Raw genomic sequence first — 24,126 nt, 5'->3', positions numbered from 1 at the left:
GTCGTCGCTAAAGCCTTTATTTGTCTAGGTAGCGGCTCTAATAACTTTAAAATGGCAATGATATCTATTGCATAGCTTTCGATTTGACAACTTGTTTCTTGACATTGTATCTCAACTACCTCGTTTCCCGCCATTTGCTACCTCGGTTCCCGCCAATGACTTTCGCAATGCCAAGTGGGAAAGTTTTTCAAGCCTCGGATAGAAGTTACAAGATTCAAACAATTTTGGACCAATCAGAGTCGTGAAAAGTGGATATGGTGACATCACTGGCTCTAGCTTTCTGCATGTCGACCAGTTGCGGGAAAATGGCTGCGCTAACGGACTACAATTCCCCTGGAACTCCAAGTCGGCATGAGAAGTCACTGGGTCTTCTAACATCGAAATTCGTAAGCTTGTTGCAAGAAGCGAAGGATGGTGTTCTGGATCTGAAAGTGGTAATGTTTTTCGTGCAATAACTTTCGAACTGACAAGGTCATGTTGAGTGGAACACGCACGCACACACGATCATGGTATCTTTTTGTTTGTGAGGGCCTAGAAACCAAAGGGAAGGAAGGCATCATTGTCATCAGATATCTAACGCTACCGCGCGATTTGCCTAAATTTTAGATTCTCTCATTCCGTCTCCCTTCATTTGTCCTTCAATACCAGTAATGAATTTTCTGGAGTTTTATGTTCTTTCGGGTGGTTCACCTCTCAGCTGATTGCATTCCAATCGCTTTATCTTAGCGTATCTTTAATCGGCCGTATCATCGCAAGCAGGAGGTTGGTTATTGTTAATGGGGATCATGAAGCGGCTTCGCAAAAATTGTAGCATGATATCCAGAAAACCTCTAAGGGGGCTCATGCTCTTTACTTTGAAGCTATATGCAAAAGTGTAATATCCTTTCATCCAGTATTCCCCGGATTTCTGTTTACCGTTTTGCAATTTCCTTGTCTGGTTTAAGAAATTTTTTAAGGATAATGTAAGTTTAGGTTATTCATTTTCTACTTGAATTTTGATGGGCTACCCCTTGGAGGTTCATTGTAACTAGTTATTGACCCAGGTTCACTAATTGAAAATAGCTGAAGCTGTTGAGCAAATAACAAATATTTGGTTTGTGTCAAAAATGTCATTTGGTTGACTTACTTTGTTAGGCAATGAAAATTTTATATGTGTTAGGCGCAATTATATATGTAGTGTGACTCATGTTCCACAATGTGCTTTTGTTGCTTATGCCCTGCCATCAATCCCCTCTGTAACAGATTCCAGCCACACCCACAATATCACTTTGAAATCTCTAACCATGACTACTTCTTGAAAAAGATTGATCAGACATCTAAAAGATTTTGCCAAAAGGTCTGCAAATAGAGCTATTATCTGTTAATGTAAAAGGTGTGCTCTGCTATTATCTGTTAATCTAAAAGATGTGCTCTGCTAATGATTGCAGCTTCAACTGCAAATGAAGCAGTATGTGTTTAGCTAACCACATTCCTAGAATGAACAACTTACATTTCAAAACAACAGAAAAAGAAACTTCAGGAATTCCAAAGGCACCAGGAATTAATGTAAAATTATAAAAATTGTACAGTGAAAAAGACTTTACAGTTTTGCTTTATATGTCTTTTGCATTCTTTGCAATATGTGGAAGTAAAACCCTATTATGTTTTTGCAGAGCAATAGCAATCAACATTTGCAGAACATCAATGTATTACTGAACCCTGTATTGATAGCTATTAATGTCTTGTTAAGTTTTACCAAATGCAAGGTTATTAAAAATGGTATCAACCCCCTGCAAATTCAAATGTTATCTTTTTCATAGGCTGCAGACCAGCTGGCTGTCAGGCAGAAAAGAAGAATTTATGACATCACCAATGTTCTTGAAGGCATTGGTTTAATTGAAAAAAAATCAAAAAACAGTATTCAATGGAAGTGAGTATTAGTTTTTTGCGCGATGCTTTTTATTTTGAACTGCTTTAACTATTTACATGTTTTACCTTCAGTTAGCCTAGTCTGCAGCAGAAAGATATCATTGAAAAAAAGTCTATGAATTTTTCTATAAAGTAAGGCTCTCTGCAAACATAAAACCGGGTATTCTTCTCCATTTTTCCTCACTTGGTTAGTAAAATTGTATTCTTCATTTTCTTTAAAGCTATTAGTGTTAAAAATTTAGCTTCATTTGAAAAATTTTAAAACTTTTCCAAAACTTTGAAATAATTTTACCTAACATTGAAGATTATCTGCCTTGAACTTGTAACTGCATAAACTGAACTGCCCTACTGTCAAAGTCCCAGAATGGCCAGTAGTATATAGATATATTTCTGTAAAAATGCAAAATGTTTTTGTGCAGTTGTCAGATGAGTTGTGCAACAATCGAAGCAACTCCTGCAATGGTGTCAACTCACAGATATGCAAGCACTCACCGAACCACAGCCACCAGGTTCTATGATTGCCTAAAATGAACAAAGTATCCAAACATTAAGACAAAGATGCAAAAATCTTCCAAAATATGTTTCTATGCTGCAGGTCTTGTTTGCTATCATACCAATTATTGAAATGGCATGTTTTAGATGAATTAAATGAAATGGTATGTTACATAAGGTATAACCCTGCCCTAGAATGATCAAAATCAGAGAAAATGAAAGCCTGTAGCCAGAGAATGTATTTAGTAGACCCCATCTGCCCACAGAAAAATTGCTGCTTGTTCAGCATTTAACTCAAGGGTGCCTATCGATGATTGTATTGCTGTTCACTTCTCTTGATGGTTTGCCATACGAAGTTGTACTTGCTGCTGTATTTTCCCATATGACAGCTTCATCTTTGGGTACAATCCTATGCCTATTTTTTAGACCTACCCTCATGAGCTCATCCATGTGGGCAGTTTATCGCCCTTGTGAGCATTTTGTAACATAAAGGCAGGGATCAAGGCTTTTAACAGGAATCTATACATTAATTTTTCAAATCCACCCTTCCCACATCCCTCTTGCTAAAGATTTTATGGAAAAGTTTTGAGTCTTATGTTTGTAGTTTGTTGGTAAAGTATTTTGCTGTTACACTGTCTGAAATCCTTTCTGTGTACAACAAATCAGCATCAGTGTCTCAAAAAGCCCAGAGGTTGGAAATTTGTCCAAAAAAGTAAGCAAGGGGTGCCCTTATTCAGGACCTAAGTGTAGCTAATTGAAGGTAAAATCACTGTTTGAAAAAGCATTCAAGGTTTTCATAAAACCAAATATTTTTATGGAATTTGGAAGAAGTGTCTTGAAAAGAAAATAATCTATCAAAAAGCATACATGTCACTAGGCCCTGTTGCCATTACTCTGCTTTTGTGTGAGAACAGATTCAAATGAATCTGTTTTAGATTTTGAGTTCCATTAATATGCTCAAAATCGAGTCATTTGATATAAAACTGGAGTCATTCAAAAATGCTGATCAAAGTGGAGTCATTCGAAAACAGAATCATTTGAAAATCCATTGTTTTATTGGAAACAGTGAAGACAGAGGCATTCGAAAAGGGAGTCATAACTTTGATACATGATACATGCTTGCTTTTAGGGGTGCTGGACCTGGTTCAAATACCAAAGAAATATCAGATAAACTTGGGGATTTAAGAAAAGAACTTGATGATCTTGAAGACATTGAAAAAAGGCTTGATGAACAGAAAATTTGGATTCAACAAAGTTTGAAAAACATTTCTGAAGATCCTGACAATGGACCTCATGCCTATGTAACACATGAAGACATATGTAAATGCTTTCATGGAGAAACCTTACTTGCTGTCCAAGCACCCTCTGGCACTCAGTTAGAGGTTCCTGTACCTGAAAATGTAAGTTCTTGTAATTCTAGAGTAAGTTCTTGTTTAAAGCCATTTTCTCCAAGTATTATATGAACTGTGACAATATAACTTGAAAATAACTTCAACCTGTGTGAGGAAAGTACTTCTAGTAACATGTATGAGACAATCGAGATTGTGCCAACAAATGTAATGGTCCCATTTTTTTGGCTAATCAGCAGGGCTTAGTCTTCTTTCAATCTAGAAGTTTCTCTTTCACCCTGGACGACATTGGTAATATTTTCAAAAGGCAGACCTTAACATTCCTGCTAGGCAACCTTAACAGTTTCTGTTGGCCTATTTCAATCCACATATTTCTTTGCTTTGGGTTTTTTTTATCAGTCTGATTTTCTATACTCTGAAGAGTTCAAATATTATTTTTTTCAATGCCGTTTCAATTTTCTGTGCCTCCAAAAAACTTGTACTGTTTAACGAATGACACATCAAAAATGGCTTTCAAACATTATGGCATGATTGCCTTTTTCTTCTTTTCTTTCATATGTTTGTCAGTATATATTTCAAAATGATTTAAACTATACAAAGTCAACATTTCTACAATACCATTTATCATTTTCTTAAGCTGGCCTAAAAGTGAGTAGGCCCCAAGTGTTCTAATGACAGTGTTCATATTCAGTTTCACTGCTAAAGAAGGCAGTTCTTTAAATATTATTTAAATGCTCAATTGTGGTTCTGTCCTCAATGAATAATATTCTATTTTTCACAGAGCGGAATACCGAACAGCAAGTATCAAATTCATTTAAAAAGCAACAATGGCTCAATTTGTGTCCTACTTGTAAACAGAGATTCACCGCAAGATCAGCCTGTTGTAGTCACTGTTCCCCCATCAGATTATCAAAAGGAGACTGATAAATCAGCTGATACGCAAAAGAATAATGGAAACAACAATAAACATAAAGAAAAGGTTAAAAAGGGTGAACAAATTGAAACAGATTCCACAAGTATGCATTTTGTTGCCAATTTGTATTCATAATCTGTGAAAAAAATCAATTTACTTCCTCTTATGCAAATATTAATGATTTGTTTCTTAAAAGAGTATAAGAAAAATTAAAGGGAATCTATTTCTTGTTGAAGTTAAGGATTTGCTTTTTGAAACAATTGCTGAACTTATTATGAAAGCTTTGTAGAAGCATTCATAGGTAACTTAGATAGGTCCATAATGATGTCACCTATCTACTGAAGTTATGAATTCCCCCCCCCCCCCCCGAGCAGTGCAAGAGAGAAAACAAACTCTTACTGTATACACAAATATTTATACTTTGGATCCACATACGCATATACATTTTTACCTAGACCTTTGCTCATTTTCCAACATTTATATACAATCTTAGGAGTTTGAAATGGAAGTACATTAAGTCTGATATGTTTCTGCTTTTCATTGCTTTGGTATGTAACTAAGGTATGTATTGCGTATAAATCAAATTTTGCCATCTTAAAGAAAATCATTGAAGCTTAATCTTTAAGAGGTTCTCCTTGCTCAAGATTGGGGTAACTTGCTGATCCATATGATAATCATAGCCTATGTTTATGATTCATAGGTTTAAAAACTTTGAATGGGCAATAACATCAAATTGATGTTTAAAACAATCATCTGATTATTCTATTTTATTCTTGAAGCACCAATGGAAGACTTTGATTCAGCTGATCAAGAAATGAGAACAATATCAGGTATGTTTTTTTAAATATAACACATATTTTAGGTTTGTTTTGCAGTATTTTACCAACACAGAATGTCTATTTGTTTTTTACCTGAATTTTTTCTCCTCTACTGTTCTTTTTGGCATATTTCAAGAAACGTTACTCATTTGAAAATGATTATTTAGTTGGGTGTTATTTTTTGGTTTTATGTCAAATGGTATTTGGCAACGGTTTTTTGAATTATATCAAACTGTTTAAATCAATATGAACTTGAATGTGGAGTCTGTGATGCTGCTTATTTTTTAGTTTTTCAGTTTTTAACCTCTACCATCTGAATTTTATAGCATATTTCTCATTTAAGGGCAAAAAATTGTTGAGAATAAAAGAATTAAAGAAAGATATTAATTAAAACAGTCTATAAAAAATCCTTTCACATTCACTTGGATGAGCACCGTATGTAGGATGAGCACAATTGCTGTGTTAATAGCTGGAACATCATACAGTCATCATTTCAAAATACTTTGTCGACCCATGATTGGATCATTTACAAAGACATTCACATAAATACATATCATACTTAGTAATTGAGAGAAATGACTATGTTTACCACGCCAAAATACTTACCATATCATTCTATTTCCACATATAATTAAATCTGATTTTGCACTTGTTTTATATACTTATTTTAATTCTAAATTTTGCAGAAGACATCGAAGAAGTGATTGATGGCTTATATAGCTCCGAAAGTAAGTCAATAATCATATTAATTTGCAATATTTTTTCTTCACCAAATACCTAATGCTCCGCATCAAGGTAATAGCAGCAAATTATTTCTTAACTCTGCATATATATATTTTTCAATGAATCAATAAAAGCGTTTCAGGAACAGAAAAAAGTTTTGTTGTATACGGTTTTGAATGGTGTCACAATAGTAGTTTTTTGGTAACATTTCGTTTCTATTATAATAACAAATTGTTTATAAAGTTTTGCATCATGATGGCTGTAAGCTAATTAAAACCAATCAGTAACCGAAACGAAGATTTGAATTAACTGAAAAATAGCTATGTAGACTTTTGCCCTACAAAGAGCGATGAAAAAACCCTCAATAACTTAAGAACCTCTTACACAATCTACAGTTTCAGTTACTTAATTGCTGCTTTTTCAAATTTCCGCCTAATTTCAATCAAGGTACGAGACTCTTTTATTTCTAGTGGCAACGAATACCATAATATTAAATGCTCTTCCTTCTACGATTTTACCCAATTGCTTTAGGCTCTCGGAGAAAATGAACTTATTCTTGAGAACTTTCATTCAACAGCCCTCTTTAACTTAGATCATTGTCTTCCAATTTTCAGATTTCTATGTTTTTCTTTACATTGCAGTATTTGCTCCATTATTGCGACTTTCTCCACCACCTGGGGAGCAAGACTATTACTTCAACCTTGAAGATACTGAGGGAATATGTGATCTTTTCGATGTACCTGGTCTCCAGAATGTTCAGCCTGTAAAAAGTAGTCTGATTGGCAGCTCATAATACCATCCATCACCAGAAGAGGTAACTTTATTTCATTCTTCGCACCGCATGGTTTATAGCTTTGCGTAGTTGGATATGTGTTTGTATATATATTTTTCAATAAACATTACATGAAGCGCATTTGTACAAAGGCATATGGAATCGAAACACGTGGCATTCAAGTTACTGTCTGCGAATCTTTGCTCGTAAGATGCTTCAAAAGCTGTTGGATGTTTTGCAGTAAGAAGATTATTCCTCACAATTATCCATTTTTCAAAGTTTCAACAAATGCGTGCTCGGCGCAGTGAAGCTTTTGCGTCCAGAGACAATTTCCATACGATGTATCTTGATAGGTGTGCTGGGCATAATTGTCCCAATTGATCTTTAAGTTTCTGAAAAAAAGTCGAGTCAATTATTTTTTGGCCATCAGGTAACACTGAAGTCTCAAATTTTCGTCTCCCTGTTAGTGTTTTATACAGTTACTTTTTTGTATATTCCATAGTCGATCACTTTTGATCCTATGGAATCCTATTGGATCCTAATAATTGTTCCACATTATATTTACATAAAGTGAGATACTTCAGTCAAGGGTTGGTTCATTATTTTGTCTGTTTTATCCATACTTGATTCAAGAATATGATATAAATCGAACTTTAAACACCCTATTACTTTTGAATTTTAAAAAACTTATATATGTGAGAATTGGTTTAGTTTCGCTAATGACGAAAGTTTCTCATAAAGAGATTGAAACCCCTTCTTGACTTTTTATAAGCCTCTGCGTTGCTGCATTCATCGCCTTCAGTTTGGCTTTCTCTAGAACTTTTTTGTCTTTTCTCCTCGAGTTCAGTTTTTTGTTAGTGAGATAAAACAGCAATTTCTTACGAATATGCCCAACCTCCTTGTTATCTTAGCCAGCTTTCTTTGGTTGCGTTCTTGCAACAAAGTTGAAAAGGTTATTCATCGAACTAACTTTTAGTATGTTTGGCTAAAGTGTTTGACCATGGCAGTAAATTTGAGTAATTTTCACCAATGGATAATCAAAATCACATCATTATATTTCAGAATGTTTAGTTTAAACGTTAATGACAAATACTGTTCCCGGTCTGTCATAAATTGGTCGATACCGTTTAGGCAGAGTTGTACAAGCTTTTAGTGTAAAGAACAGGACGATTTTTAGTTGCTACTCTGTCTTTCATGCTTAATGCGATCATCAGGCAACTAGTTTTTGTGTACAAAGAATGAGTACACTGTGTTTATTTTATGTTATCAGCAAAATATTAGTATTCCCTAAAAAGGTTTCAAACTCTACAGCAACCACCTGTGATCAGTAGATAGATTTTAGCTTTGAATTATTCCATCTGTTCAAGTATAGTGTATCTTGATATCATGAGAGTAGCCAGGCGGTGGTCAATTGAATGAAAGTTTAAGTCCATGTCTTCTTCCTTGTAGACACCGCGTTGAAGTTGAATGTGGCGTTAAGCCAGGTATATGATATCAGGACTGAATTCATATATGAACTGGCGACAAGAAACGTCGTGTGCATGAAAACCAAACAGACACAGGTTTATTTTTTAAGTTGTATCATACACACTTGTATCCTAGTTTTGTTCACTGTTAGTTTCTATGATCTGGCGAATAAATTTGTGAATATAAAGACTGATTTAACGATGATAGTTTTATGCGTAGTCCTGTAAAAAGGAATTTTGAGGGGGACGTGTTGGTTTGCTTTATTCACGTGAGCCAAGAACTAAAGGACAATCGTTATTAATTTAGTTAGTATTGAACGGCTTAGTCTAATCCAATGTGTTGCTCGTATTACCTCATTCTGGATATATGACTTACTTTTGATGGCTTTCTAACACTCAGTAGCTTTACTTTTGTTGTGTTTGAGATTACCTTGTAAGAAGAGGTCTCATCATGTCAGAGGCCAAGGTTCACAACTTCAATTCACTTCTGAAAAAGAGTACTGGCCTCTGTTATCCCTGTTTCTTGTGAGACCTAAATGTGAACATTCGTACCCTATGAAATAGTTTTTAGGAAAGTAACGTTTGCTTTGTGAAAAAAGTTTATCGTAGAGAGTCCTAACCATCCCTTTACTAATTTGTATTTCAGTGATTGGAATTTTTACCAAAGTATTCTTGAAAATGTTCAAAATATTCTTAATGTTGTAAATCACAATATTTATTGTTCTAATGATCGTATATATTATATACGTGCTAAAAAAATCCTACGGGGAATGTATTTTAGCCCTCAATATACGTCGAAGTATTAGATGTCGCACTGGTTCCTAGAAGGAAATAGATAGAATTAATTCGGAACAGGTGCATAGTTGATCAGCCACGATGCTACTACAAAGTTACATTCGTCAGAAATTGTTTACGTTGATTTGTTTTCTTATTTTCTTATATAATAATCAGGAAATCAGTTAATTCGCGTAAATATCTGGAGTTGATAAAGCCTCAGGTTCTGGTAGTGTCAAGAGGGCTCACTGATTTTAGTCCTGTTTAGTTTTGATTTTAGTACGAATGTAACTCGGATGATGGCTCCCCTTTCTGGCGGAAAGGGAAGAGGTGTAGCTAGGCAAGTTAATTATGAGTCCTGTTTACGACCCGCAGTAGAGGGAAGTTCCTGTTAAAGCAATAAAAGGGTGTTATAAATTAAAATCAAAGCTTATCGCATGCTATGAACAACCAAATCTTTGTCTGTTTGTATTGCGGCAGCTCTACTTTTTGATCAATGAGATTTTTAATTATTTCATATTTTGTTTGTTTTGTACTGATTTTGTTACAATATTGAATAGAATGATACGACTGAGTTACTTTTTAGTTGGTTGTGTATCGAGGCGTTGTTGATGCAAAATATCTGATAACACTGTCTGCCAAACCCAGTCTGAAATGATCATGATTGTCGCTTCTTTCTACTTTTATGGTTTGTCCAGGAATACAGCACGTGGAGTGACGCATTCTCCATAGCTGGAATACACTACAAGAAGTAGTATTACCTTAATACTCTGTAGCCCTGAATTTTGAGGTAAAAAATAATTGCATTTTCAAACACCAATTGAAAAATGTCAGCTCACAACCGTTTATATAGCTTTTCTCACCTTATTGTCTGTGTCAAAGCCTTGAATTATATAATCAACTGATTCATTTTCCTTCCATTTTTCACTCAAAAAACGGTCTTTGTTCCACATATTTCTTATTATTATTGAACAAAACTATATTTGCACCACAACTGGAAGTTTCTGAAGATAAAGAACAACAAAAGTTAGTTATCAACTACATTTATAATTTTAGTGGTCTAGCTGTAAGCATTAAATGATTTTTTTATGAAATATTAGCTAAATATATCTACAAATAGAGATCTTTTATTCGGAAAGACGAACTTCTTTTATAATACAAAAAAAATTTGCTCTAAAACTAGTATATTTATTATTCAAAACATGACTTCCTATAAGCCTCGCTTTTGTCGTAATATTTACTAGAACAACCTTCGCTCTCGTAACCAGGGCAATCTTTGTTCGCAAGTTTTACTTTGCTTTCGTGTTTGAGCATCACAAATGGCAGCAAACTGGGTCTAGTGGAAAGACACTTCAGAATTATTGTTTCACTTTGCAAGCAATGTGGCCTTGCAGGCAGCTGATATGCTAAATGCATTGAAGGGTTCGATAAACTTGTTGGCTAAATGCGAGGTCTGTCTTCGCTGTGTAGGAATGCCTTTTTATGGGGATGCAAATTTTGTGGGGATTTTGAAGCCTTTTGTTGCCACACATGCAGATCATTGGACCTTTAATCGAAGCTTTGGTTTCAAATGATTTGAATAATCATCAATATTTTCTCTGAAGAAACCCTGGGTTTTCTTTCAGAAGTAAAATTTGTTAAGAAAATGTACCGTTATTCATCTGCCAACACTTTTTTCTCAACCAATTTTACTTAAGGTTATAGCTCATTGTCTTTTTGACTAAATTTAATCTTCTTCTAAACAAAACTTGAGCGAAAAGCCGTAAAACTTCACATGAAAATGGAGAAAATTTAAGCTACCAACTTAAGAACTTAGCGAACTAATAACAGATTCTCTTCTAACTGGATACCGAACTATGATATATCTAAATAGTTACTTGAACTAACAATTATTGCTTCCCTTGCGTTTGTGATGCCTATTTACAAAAAAATTGTTACTGAATAGTGCAAATTTACCAAGTAAATGCCCATTCGTATCTCGTTAGATTTCAAAATCAACACAAGAAGTCCGTCACGGTCCATCGCGAGCAACCTATATAGATTCCTTCTTGTGTCTCATTTGTTTATTTCATTATCCAAGTGGACGATGAATTTTACAAAAATAACGTCAGCTAGAGTTGTTAACCAAGCCAACTCGGTCGCTCGGATCGAAAGGAACTGTTCATCAGATAACGGTTACAAAACGGCGGGGCAAGGGACTCTGCCGCATCACATCAAGTATAGTGCGCATAGCATTGTCCAGATCAGAGCTAGAGCAATGTTACTGTAAGCCTTCAACGACATTGCCGAGTTAAAACTCTGCTCATAAGCAACATCTTGATTTGAATTAGCGGGTTCCGTTTCTCTTTTCTTAGGACCATCTGTAAGAAAGAATTCCTTTGGAATAGTAAATTTTAGAATGCTCAAGTCTATTTTTCGTGTTTTGACTGCATTTGTTGGACGGGGTGAATGGTCATCAGCGCCAGTGACGACATCGGCACATCGTCGTAGTGGTATCTGAAACGAGGACGGTCTCTTGTCTGGTGTGTTTGGTACAATGTTCATAGTAGAGCTCTGTCCTGTATAAAGGTCTATGTCTCCATCATCATTCTTTACCGCCTTCAGTACATCATACTCGATTGAAGGGATGCCTATTCTAAACATTCTGCAGCCTTGTGTTGATTTAACGCTTTGAGTGTCCCCTGCTTTCCATCTCGAAGAAACTCCACATGTTCCCTCGGGCTCAGCCTGCAGTAGCTCAACAATCAGCATTTCGTACGGCGTAATTTCAGTATCTGTTAAATTGAAAGCAACGTTGTATGCTCCTGCAATAAGACCAGACTTTGTTGGCGTGCTGTATTTCCCTTTCGCTGCAATTTTATAGCTAAGAACTTTGCATGAAGAGTCAAGATAGAAGTAGTACACCAGTTTCCACGTCCGTCTTCCCTTACTGTCCGGCCGGGAAAACTTTAAGTAACGTGACATGAACGTGTCCGAAACAGCTTGACATGAAACGCTAGTCCATTCGCCCTCAATGCGCATATCTTTTCGTGGAAGCGGCAATCTAATAACATCATCAGGTTTAGCCGATTCCAACTTCTTACAGACCTTGCAACTAGAACTTGACCTGCTCAAAGGGAAATGATAAGCAGATGGCACAAAACTTCTCCGACTTGGTTGTGTTGGGGTCTCTCCAAAATAGAGCAAATCATCTACATTGCTCCTTCGCTTATTGCGTAAGATCCGCAGGAGTTTATGTGTGTAAAGGTGAATGCCAAATTTCGATCGGCACATTGCGTTTCGATACACATCCTTGGTCATGGTGTAGTTTTTGAGCATCTTTATAGTTGCCTCCCCGGACCTGTCCTTTTGTAATTGAGGTAGGCTTGCTTTTGGACAGTACTGCTCTGCAGTCTAAAATAAACATTAGATTGTTTAGGTTTAATTGAACAAGGATTGCAAATTGGACAACTGTTGGTTAATTCGAGTTGATAACGAAGCACCTATTTCTTGATAAGGGTGTAGTTTTAAAAATAAATTACTTGAAATGTGTGTGTGTTCAAGCGAGTTCCTTACAGAGGAAAGCGTTGATAATGGCTTTTTGACTGCAACTGCAAGATCAAAATGAGAGGCACCTTGATACGTATCATTCTAAAAAACCTCCGTCTGTAAATTTCATCCTAGTGGGGCAGAAGAGGGTGGTGAAATCCGATATGGACCCGGGGATTATGGATTCCTACCAATAAGACAACCATACATTACAAAAATATGTTGCTTGAACCTGAAAAGTTTGAAGAACGTAACAGACGTAACAAGATGAACGTAGGAATATAATATGGCTTGCAGATGTAACAAACAAAGCCTCTTGAATTTCAACTCAAAACAAGGGTCGTTAGAAGTGGCGGAGTTGGGGGAGGGTTGGGGCTTTAGCCGTAAGTAATTTCTCGATAGTGCTCTAAGTCTATGAAGACTTTCTGAATTCAATACACATGTATATAAAAAGCATTTTTGAGTTTGGAAAAAGTATATATTAGATCCTGGCTCAACATAGATATTTTTATATGCGGTAAACTTCAAAGACTCGTTTTATTATTGGCCACTTAGAGATCAGTTAATGAGTTAATGGGAGACTGTTTTTTAACTTGGAAAAAAAATCGATATTGGCTTTTCGTCCAAGCTTGGTTATCGCGATACACGCATTGTGAACTATGACGAGGTTATCGCGATACATACCTTCAATAATTCAATAAGTGAAGTCTTGTCGTGTGGTACGAGCAAGAAGGACCTGGACGTAAAATCTCCTTGATATCCACCAAGTGAATTCTTCTCTCCAACGCGAAAAACCCCGCTCATGTGAACAGTAAATGTGGGAACGGTGCACGAACCGTCTTTGAAATGGTAGTAATCAGCACTCCACCTGCCATCTTGCCTTATGACGTACTTTCGCAAAATGAACTGTGGTCCGTGGTAAGCCTCGCAACTAATGTAGGGAAAAGAATATCATAAATAGCTACTACAGCTTATATAGCTACACTTAAACTTCAAAGAACATCCCATTACTAAAAAAGCTTATAGAATTATAGAATTTCCTCAACACTCGCGAGAATTTCAAGATTATATCTAATTACACCTGCATCAATTGAAAGAAAGGTTTTGCTCTAGTTTATGATTTTGATTCACAAGAAGCCTCCAGCACGTGTCCAGAGTTAAGTTCGTAGCTTTTCAAGGCTGGTCTGCCTTTTACTACTGATGTATTTTTAAAATTTGAGAATTCTAATTGGCCAATTTCCTTATTACGTAAATTTCTATGTGATGCATAAATTGATGCTCAATTGGTGCATTTAAACCTTTGATAAAGCGTGAAAGCAACTATTGTATGGAATTTCTGAATAATAAATATTGGCAGCTAATGAATAAAACCACTGAATCGTCATGACAGGTATTATCTTGCACCAATATATGTAATCAATTGGGCAAAATGGAATTTTGCCAACAAAAATATGAAAGATAACAAGCTAACAAGCCACAAGGTAGATCGTCTAACGATTTTTTGTGAAATTCGCTATGTGGAAGTTCTACTCAGGTAGAAGGTGCAATCCGCAAAATATTTTAGAGTTGTTTGGTCATGATTAGAAAAGTGTTTTTGCACAAAGCTGGCAGAATTTTTGTGACTGAATAATGATTACAGTGACCCATAAAGACTTTTCAAGATGAAATTGTGCGGATTTGTGCTTTCTATGTTCGTTTTGCTGGCAAAAACAGAAATGGAACCTCTTAGTTCACTTCACTGAACAGTCATTGCGGTTTTTCAAATGTTTAGGGGCTGCAGTGCCTACATCACATTTAGACTGTTCGATTTCATTTTAGAATCTCAACAGCTTGATTGTGGTCTCAACTTCTTTAAAATGTATATTAGTTCACAGCTGTGGAAGTTTTAAATGACGTGGAGAGTGCATGGATACTCAAACCAAAACTGGTTTCATGTTCTTCTCGATATGGACATACCTTTCACGAAAAACTGATTTCCTGACCCACGCACAGATCAACACTTTATATTTGGCGATCATTTTTCAGTTAATATAATACGAACTTGCCCGAAATGAATCAACCTCCTCTCTCGCTATGTAGCAACAACATGTCAGGTTATTTTACTAGCAATATCGCCAACTACCATGAAAGCAATACCTGAACCATAATCCTCAGTTTAAGATAGAAAAAGTCGAGAGACCCTTAAAAATAAACAGAAAAGGAACGTCGTAAGTCCCTGGCGATAACGCCTCCAAATGTATCTTTCCGGCATAACAACACCTGTGACCTAAACATTATTATTCGGCGGGGTTTTGAAACAACTCTACGCAGACTCTAGCAGGGTCATTTGGGGGTAGCAATGGCTAGACTATGTGAAGAATGTTTCAGGACTAGCAAGATCTTCCAGGTGACGTAGAAGCCTAACGATGTTTTCCTGGCTGTCCAGACCTGCACTCCAACGCTAGGCTCGTGATTTGAAGGGGTATTGCATTAACTTACTGTCAATGACTCGTGGTTACCAGTTAACATTAACAGTAGAAAGAGGCCCCTTTAAAAGGGAGCAACTTTGGGAAATCTTAGATGTGAAAAGATGTCCTTTGTCCAGAAATTATTTTTCAAGAGTTCGATAAGAGAGAAACTTGGGTGCAAAGTTATTAGTAGGTTTCCGTTACTGTGATATGCTACATAAAATAAACATAGATTTATAGATTTATTCTTTCAAGAAAACAAACCTTGATGATGTCCAAATTCCTTTTAATTCTCTGTTGTTTAGGGTTATACTTTCAAGTTGAGAGTACTTTCGGATATTTTTGGCATAATTTTCACAGCTAGTTTTTTCCTTCATTCTTTCAGCCTTGCTTTGATCTAAAAGACGTAAAAAGATTATATTGCAGACATTGCATTAATACTTTTCTCCTTGAATTGAAATACATACTGCCAAAGATCTGAGATGGAATGCTCTACAAGGCACTCCATCTCATATCTACCCTTCCCCATGAAGTAGTCTCAGTCTTTTAAAACTTATTCTTAGTAGTTAAAATTCTTGCCTTGAAAACTGAGCTTGTTTTCGTTTTAAAATTGCTTCTGTTCCCAGTTTGGTATCGTTTGACCTAGACAAATGTGAATAGCCCCGATAAAATTCAAACTGGAAAAAATTACTGGACAATGTTTGTAAAACATTGAACAATATTATGCTACCAAATACTTTTAGGTCAGGCTGAGTGACCAAGACACCCAGAAGGGGGTTTATCAATGAAAAAAGCTGCATGTGGATGAATGGTCCTGCTCAATCTAAATAAAGTTATTTTAGTGTCTTACTTTCCGTTTAATTGTTATTGAAAATGGACTAAAATCGTGTATTTAAAAAGTTAGTATGTCTGGGTGGGGGCTAGAGGCAAATCACTGGGAGCCTTAGCAAGCGGTGAAGTGAATAAAAAAAATCATTCTTCAGGATTGGTCCTTACTGGACACCAGTAGAGGAAATACTCTTTATTTCTTTGTTAAAACAAATTTAAATCGAAAAATAAACAGCTAAAGAATTTATATTTCTTTTAGAGGGAGGAATCGCTATCTGTTGGAATGATGTTTTTTTTGAGTAAATTTGGGAGAGGCATTTAATGAATAATCGATATTGATTATGGATTAATCTACTCAGGGTGTCTAGGTCCAAGATTTTCTTAGATATTGTCCACTATAGTAAATCCTGGATAAAACTATTAGTGGAAACAATATTTCAGTTGTGACGTGGACTATTGTCAGCGCAATATTAATATCGTTCCTTGGCCTAAAATCTTTGGCGTTGATACCATTAAAGCAAAAGTCAACTACTGTAATTAAATTGAGCAGGAAGATCCACAGTCGGCCTTTTTTCATTGTTAAACCAAATGAATAATACGTAATACGGAAAATGAAAGACTAAAATTACTTAATTGTTATCATTGGTGGATTTTAATCTGTTAGGCCATGATTCCTTTTGTTTTGGTTTATTGGGAAAATGTAAAAAAAAATTGTGTTATTTTTAGCATTCATACCATGATTTCAGCTTGTGCAGTAAAGTATTTTTGTTAATTGTATAGAGGGGTTTGGAGGCAGCTAAATGAGACGTGTATAGATAGGCAAGGGAGAGAAGAATTACAAGCAATTCCTTGTCGAAGTGTACGTTCTTAGAAAGATGGGACCATAAACATGCAATAATCTGAAAAAACTACCAATGCTAGAAAGCAACAGTTTTCAAAGATGACATTATCTTTCCATGCATATTGGACATCCAGTCAGTGCAAATGATATGTCATGATTGGGTATTCACTTCTTAACCGTTTTGTTACTTCTATGCAACATTCACCCCTTACTTGATTGCTCGTGTCGCACTTCAAAATACAAAGTGACGATTTGAAAGAATTCCTGTTAAGCTCCTTTAGTACTGGGTCTTTACAAAATTCCTTACAGGCGAAATAACGTGTGTTCCTCTATACAAAAGAATTCTAGGTATAGTATACACGACACCAGCCTTATTATCTGTAACAACCTGCTAGGCATTGTCAAAATTTTGCAAATGCTTGTGTTGGAAGCGTTCTGTTGCGAGGCAGACTCCAAAATTGATAAATGCTTAATTGACTGTTGGGTGTGTCTGAGACATCATGTACTTAGGGCACCACCCTCAGGAGAAATGATTTCAAACGGCTCCACCTTCTACCTGCTTCCCGAACCTGATGCAAATACGTGCCCTTGTTTTGCATTACCTTTCATTGTTATATGTCTGTGCTGGTAGCTCTGTTGACTCAAAGGATTGAACTTGGAAATACATGTGCGTTTCTTCATTGCTTTAATCGCAAACAATAAGCGCGCAAATTAGAATGAATTCCTATTATTTAGCAACTATTTGCAATCGCTGAAACGGGCATGCCCATGCTAATTTGTGGTAGTTTCCACACTTCTATAGTTTTCAAAACACCAGAGGGCTGTTTGAATAAAATCCTCTAAAACCTGCTCTTTACTTGCCCCTACAAATGAAGGAAAGAAGAGGCCGAGGTTTTTGAAAGTTTATTAAAGGTTTTCAGAACGTGGTTTGGTTGATTAAACTATCGCGATCAGGGTTTTTTTGTCAGACGCGGGATAAAGCTTCTCTTCGAATACTCCTACCCCCAAGGCAGTATCACCACTCCCGCTACCTATTTCTCTGACGTTTGGCGTTCCAAAATGAAAAAATTCAGTAACCAAAGAGTACTTTTCTAGGAATTTCAGAGAACTCCTTTAATTCATTGGGAGGAGAGTTTTGAGGAGAGTTTACAGAAGCAATGCACATTAGTCCCAAAGATACGTTGTCAACATGCGTGTGAATGGATAAATTACTGTTTGAAATTCCTAGTCAATGGTCTACTTTTTTTGTTAATTCTTTGGAAAGTGAGAAAAACGTTTTTCCATTGGGGTTGAAAACCTGTTGTCTTTTTGATGTGATTTCTTGCCCGTCTTCTTCTTTCCACGCTGTTTAATTCCTCTACTCTCTTCATGTAGCTTCATTAACGATACACACATGCGTGAACCATCAAAATGTTGTCTTTCATGATAGTTCGGAATATTTCAAAGGATATTGTTGGGTAATTCTACGAACACTTGTTTATTAAGCATTCCTTATTGATGCAGCAAACAATTTAAGATAGGTCACGAATGATACTTGCGTATCTCATTGCTGAAAAACGAACTGAAACGCCTATACAGTTTATTTTTCTGGTGAACCGTTGCAACTAAACACATTCCACTACCCCTATTGCTAGCGGCAAACCATAATGCAAACACCCCACCCCTTGTATCACTTAAAGCATTGCTTTTAGGTAGATATAAAAATCGAAGCAGAATGCTTAAGCACCGTCACCAGGGAAAGTCGCACCTTATTTCCAAATTAGGGGAATATACCTTCGCTTGCAACAAGGTTTATGAAAGAATAGAATAATTTACCGGTCTACCGACACCACCTCCAGGCATCAAAGCTTTAAAACTTTTGTAATTTCACTATCGGTAGGGTTTCTGCAGTCCTTTACTTGCAATTCCTGCCATATTTATTTCAAAGTACAACGGGCAAAAGAAACATACACAACATATTTTATTCCTTTACAAATAATCTTATTTCTACGAGCTACCCCTACATTTTAAAGTAAATGACATTTACTATGAATTTAATATTTGTCTGTTGTCAATATTGAGTATAAGTGACCGAGAGTGAAATTAGTTTCAAAATGAGAGCAACGATTTGTAGAGACAACGCACTGGCTGAGCATCGCGGCCTACGTTGGTTGTGAGCTTTGACTTCGGGCTCCAGACCATGTAAATGATATAAAAAGCAAGATTTGGCGTTTTACAGTTTAATTCTGTTACGAACCCCAACGGACAACTGGCTGCTGTGAGATCACTGCACAGATTTACCATGCTTTGATGAAGTTCTTGTTACAACCTTACCTTTAAACTAGAAACTGTTCGTTCACGCGGTCTTTTCGAATGGTTTTTCGATAAACGAGCGAAACTCGAAACGTCCAAGTTTGACCTCATCCAACGGTTACTTACTTCAAATCCAGCAAGTCAAGGTTAATGGAAAAGTTTTTATTTAAGGATTATCAACCAGTCTAATGTTTTCCGAGACCGGCTCTTGAGGTTAGTCAGTCTCGATATGCAGAACATTTGCGGTACCAGGTGCGTCGAAATAGCTTTCAACTAACAATGTCGTGTAGCTAGAGAAGGACAAAAAAACTGGCAGAAGATAATGATCACGATAGGGGAAGATTTCGATACTGAACGGAAATAGCTGAACGGATGATCGCAAAGGAGCTGGATTATTGTGAAGTCACTGATATCTTAATCACGAATAGTTAGTGGGTTTTCATTAGCAAATGTTTGCGATATGCGGTGCAAATAGGAAACTTTACCAAATTCTACGCTAGATACAGTGTCATGTTCGAAGCGTATAACAACTAGTTTATCAAATTATCACATCACTCGTCACCATGTGAAGTCTATGGGCTTCAGTGACAGATCTCAAAATGTTGTAAATAGCCCGGATCTTCATCTAATTATCATATACAACCTCTATTAAGAGAAAAAATCACGTGGAGTACACACCATTACCATTGAAGATAAAAACCATTGCAGCCAATATGACCTTCAAAATGTTCATCCTGATGAAAATCTACAGAAATTCACGACTGTTCTCTTGCATGAACTCACTCTCTGCCTGCAGTAATTGCTTTTCCAGAGTTGATTATCTTTACACTGCCTTGATCGTCTGCTTCACTTAAGACTGTTTGCCTTAATGGGCTTATGTCCTGAATTTCCAAATGTAAAACAAACACGTTCAACCACACTGGATCGATATATGTATGAAATAGGCCAAGTTTGTCATATTGCTTTATACTTATGTGCTAGCTTGTTGAAAGCATTCTATAGTTAAGTGTCTTAAACGCCTCCTATTGATGTATCTAATGGCCCTTTAAATGAGTCAGCCGCGACCTCGAACCGACGGTCGCCATCCATGCTGCACTTGTAGGCTCGATTGCAACCTGTCTTCTTCCACAATCAAAGCACGAAGATGTACCTTTTATGTTTTGTAGTAAAACCAGTTATGCGAAACTGACCGTCCTCAAAGTATCAAGAATACATAATGGGAGATTTGGTAGGTTTAAGGAAACCTCATCACAAGAAATGATTGTAACAAGGTGACATTTTTTTAAACCGCGCCAGCTAGAATCCATTAGCCCTGTATAGCTAAATGGCTCTAGAGTCTTTACAATTCTCCGATGAAGTTTATCAGATGTTGATAATTATATTCGGGCCTTTGCTAAATGGATTTTCGCGTTAAAGTCAGAATAGTCGTTTGAGGTCCTTACATTCGCTGGAAATGAGAATCTTTTAATCGGCGTATAGTGGTTTGAGGAAAGTCGCAACTAGTCTCGGTGAAGTCACACAAACTAATACCTTTTCAAGCCAGAATTTAAGATTTAAATGCAATTGTGAAAATTGGCACCTCTGTTTCTCCCTGCTTAGTACTTATTCTATGTAGTATATAGCGTCATTTGTGTACAGTGTTGGCTTTTGTAAGAATGTTGAGTGTTTTAACGATTTTGCTATTAAAGTTTTATGAATTCCTAATGTTCCTTTAACATTTAGCAAGCCGCTTCTGTAGATATGGTTACATAGTCTGTTGAGGACAACCAGAATGATATCTTATCAGGGTCGCAAAATGAAAAACAGTTTGAATATTTAGAAAAGGGTAATTAGCAGGTCAAGGAAGTTTTAATAATATGTCACAGCAAATAAAAAACAGGCATAATGGGACCAATATCTTAAAGTGGACCAATTTTTCAAAATTCCAACAAAATTATTGAATGTGTGCACATAAAGTGAATTAACTTTTCCTAAATTAAACATGTCAGGCACCAATTAACCCATTATTTTCTAAAACTGCTGTGCCCCCTTATCATCTTGCCCCCTGTTATTAAATTCAATTCGGAAATCAAACTTAATCCTTCCATACCTTTTATGCCCGGGCACTAACACATTAAACGCATAAATAATGAAAAATTGTTCAACGGTACCATTGCAACATAGCATCGTACGGAATAGGATCGTATAGTTAAAATAGTGGGTACAGAATAGGATCTACAGTACCCTATGTGCCAGAGGCACATAAATTCGAGCGCGTAAACAGAAAGCCAAGCGGAGAAGCGGAGGAGCTTCTAGCTGAGAAGAAGGTAGAGAAAGGATTTTTCCTTCTTCCCAGATAGGCGCTCCCCGTTTTTCCACTCCCATCTTCTAGTTCCGCGATCGAATCTATGTGGTTTTAGAACCCAGGGTAGATCTGCAATTCTCTATTTAGCATACATGGTGCTGCAGTCCCTACCAACTTCCTGTCCTTAAATTTGTTGCGTATTCTGTTGAATTTATGTATCATACAATTTTAACTTCTATAAACCACTCACCACTCCCCACCTACCCTGAAATGGTAATTGTAAAAAAGATGTCGAATGAGACCAATCTGATTATTGAGAAGCCAAAGTATGACTCAAAAGGCAGATAGACCAAAATAGAAAAGCACTTAATTTTTAGCTTGAACTGCTAATCTGCTTAAACGACGACTCAGAAACTTTTTCTTTGCGAAATGAATTCAGTAAGCTGAAAGAGGCATTCAGAATAATTACAACCCTGTCTTGTTGAATTCTCTAAAGATCCTGTGGTCATAATGGAATGGTAAGCTCTCCAGCAATGTTTTAGAGACTTCGTTACATAAAGCATTTTCTACAAATATACCATGTCATGTCATAAAATTACTAAAAACTTACTACTGAATAACAATTTTGAATAACAATTTCAGCAGTAATGTTTTTTGCCGATACAATCCACGAGTTCCTGAAATGCATACATCATCATTTTTTATTCAGCTGATTTAAGTCTGTTACAAAAAGAATTAAACTAGATAATATAGTTTTGATAAAGAACAACCTGAGTCCTCGCTTAACACTTTGTAAAATATTAATGAGGCTTAAAGTGGTAGCATTTCTTTTAATATTTAATGTTCCATTTACCAATGCTATAAAGCGCAAACATTTTGCCAGACAAAATATACCAAGACTTTACATCCAGATTGTTGGATGCGTTGAAATTCCCAGCTAACTAGTTACTCAGGTACAATATTGTATATAATTATGCCAAGCTTAAATGATACTTTGCTTGATAAACGTTCTAACCTAGGTTTTTGAATCAACAAAACCAAAGACATGAAATATGTTAATATAAGGAATGAAATGTTTTTTGAAAGCAATTAAAGCATAAAACATTAAAAGACTTTTTCAAGCAACCCAGCAATAGTTGTTTTAAAAATTTGCTTCAAAAAGCCTAATTCCTTTTGAATTCATACCCCGATATTTTAAGTGTAAAAACTGTACTTGTTGCCAAGGGCCACTCACATTTTTAAAGAGCTCTGCATTCAATATTTCACCTCTATCTATCTATGGCTGTACACGTTACAGTACAACTTCAAGATAACCATTGAAACCAGCTATTTGATAGTAGGTATATAATAAATGATAGTTATAGATGTGTACAAAGATAGAATGATTTCAATGTTAAAAAGACAAGCAAAGATATCAATTGTTGAGTGTGAGTTTGATATCATTTATTGTCAAACCTTTATCACAGAAACTACCTGTCTTCTGGGATTGACTCAAGCAGGTTTTATAAAAAAGCTCATACCCAAAAAAGGAGGCCGAACGAATCTACTATCATTTCGTTTCCTCGCAGGGGGCTGGGAGTTTAGTTTTGCTGAGCATCATTCTGTAGAAAAGCTTCCGCTGTATCAGGGCAAATTAAAGCTCTGTTTCAAATCAAAAGTTGTGCTAAACTTTATAAGAAATGCTAGATGTAGTTAACTTTTGGTTTCAAATAAATGCTAAAAGAGAGGGGGCTTTCTAGAGAAGGAGGGTTAATGTGACTTTCTTCTTAAAAAGGGGGCTTGGTAAAGATTTGGGCTTTACAGGGTTTACAAGGTGGCTTTTCGTAAGTTTTTCCCAGAGAGAAGGGTTTTTTGGAGATATGAGCAATAGAAAGGGGTTTAAAGAAAGTTTTTACGATAATGACCTTTTCATGAAAGGGGGAGAGGCATTTTCAATTGATGAGACGGGCAATGAAATTACCCTCGTGAAAATAACTTTTCCTGTTACTTTTCTACAAACTGCTCATAGTTTTTTGCCATTAAGAACTCCCTTGGTAAAATGTCATTTTTTTAAAGAACGGGAAAAAGGGCGGACTTAGCGACCACTAATCGTCTTCCGTGCGTCCTTTGGTAGGTCTTTGTGGCATGAATCTGGGCAGTTCATCTCTGATCATAGTGTTTAATGAATTGTCGAGTCCTTGCTTAAGCAGAAGTGTTAACAATAAATTGGGCATAAGTCTTTTAATGCCAGCTAAATTCATATTTAAACTGATCTTAAGTGAAAAAGGCTGATCAGCATAGAGTATAAATCAAGAACGTCGAAATGGCGAACATCTAGACCGGGAAATTAATCGCAGAAATATAGAGCATGTACCAGGTGCCCTTGTGGATGAGCCTTGGACGAATATCTGCCTATCTTTTTGTTCTATCTTTTATAATCATATTTAATGTTTGCAAATAAGCTGACGGTTTGATAGATAGCCTCACAGAAAGATTTCTTCTTGCTGTTTTTCTTGGCGCCATCAGACTAAAATTAAATGAATAACAAAATTTATGATGGAAATAGTTACGCCTGGTCGATGTAAGATCATTTTAAAACTAAATCAGCTATTTGCTAATTTGTTGCGAAATTTTTCTTCTGTTCATTAGAAATCTTCTATTCTTTAAAGTCTTTCAGCGTGATTGCAGATTATTATTATTATTATTATTATT

The 24,126-nt window shown here is 36.1% G+C and overlaps 2 protein-coding genes across 4 annotated transcripts; one reads left to right on the top strand and one right to left on the bottom strand.

The window, feature by feature from the left end:
* Positions 1–268: 268 nt before the first annotated feature.
* Positions 269–8,841, top strand: LOC135690698 (transcription factor E2F5). Of its 2 annotated transcripts, none has more exons than XM_065208327.2 (8): positions 269–434; positions 1,800–1,909; positions 3,530–3,800; positions 4,531–4,738; positions 5,442–5,492; positions 6,167–6,208; positions 6,845–7,017; positions 8,425–8,841. In XM_065208327.2, exons 1-7 carry the CDS (start codon positions 285–287, stop codon positions 6,994–6,996), a joined length of 984 nt encoding a protein of 327 aa, XP_065064399.2. In that variant the 5' UTR covers positions 269–284; the 3' UTR covers positions 6,997–7,017; positions 8,425–8,841. The 2 variants fall into 2 exon arrangements, with proteins under 2 accessions (XP_065064399.2, XP_065064398.2); XM_065208326.2 differs by having other exon boundaries at positions 270–434; positions 4,531–4,765.
* A 1,401-nt stretch (positions 8,842–10,242) lies between these two features.
* On the bottom strand, positions 10,243–20,737 carry LOC135690697 (protein APCDD1). 2 transcript variants are annotated; one of them, XM_065208325.2, is made up of 4 exons: positions 19,836–20,737; positions 15,455–15,587; positions 13,428–13,674; positions 10,243–12,608 (listed from the first exon to the last, which is right to left on the bottom strand). In XM_065208325.2, exons 1-4 carry the CDS (start codon positions 19,882–19,884, stop codon positions 11,424–11,426), a joined length of 1,614 nt encoding a protein of 537 aa, XP_065064397.2. In that variant the 5' UTR covers positions 19,885–20,737; the 3' UTR covers positions 10,243–11,423. The 2 variants fall into 2 exon arrangements, with proteins under 2 accessions (XP_065064397.2, XP_065064396.2); XM_065208324.2 differs by having other exon boundaries at positions 19,830–20,433.
* Between the last annotated feature and the right edge of the window lie 3,389 nt (positions 20,738–24,126).

Source organism: Rhopilema esculentum, chromosome 4 (assembly GCF_057945365.1).
Source record: "Rhopilema esculentum isolate cy_ngs chromosome 4, ASM5794536v1, whole genome shotgun sequence".
NCBI lineage: Eukaryota > Metazoa > Cnidaria > Scyphozoa > Rhizostomeae > Rhizostomatidae > Rhopilema > Rhopilema esculentum.
Note: the sequence above shows the minus strand (reverse complement) of the source record. Positions and strands in the feature narration are given on the sequence as shown.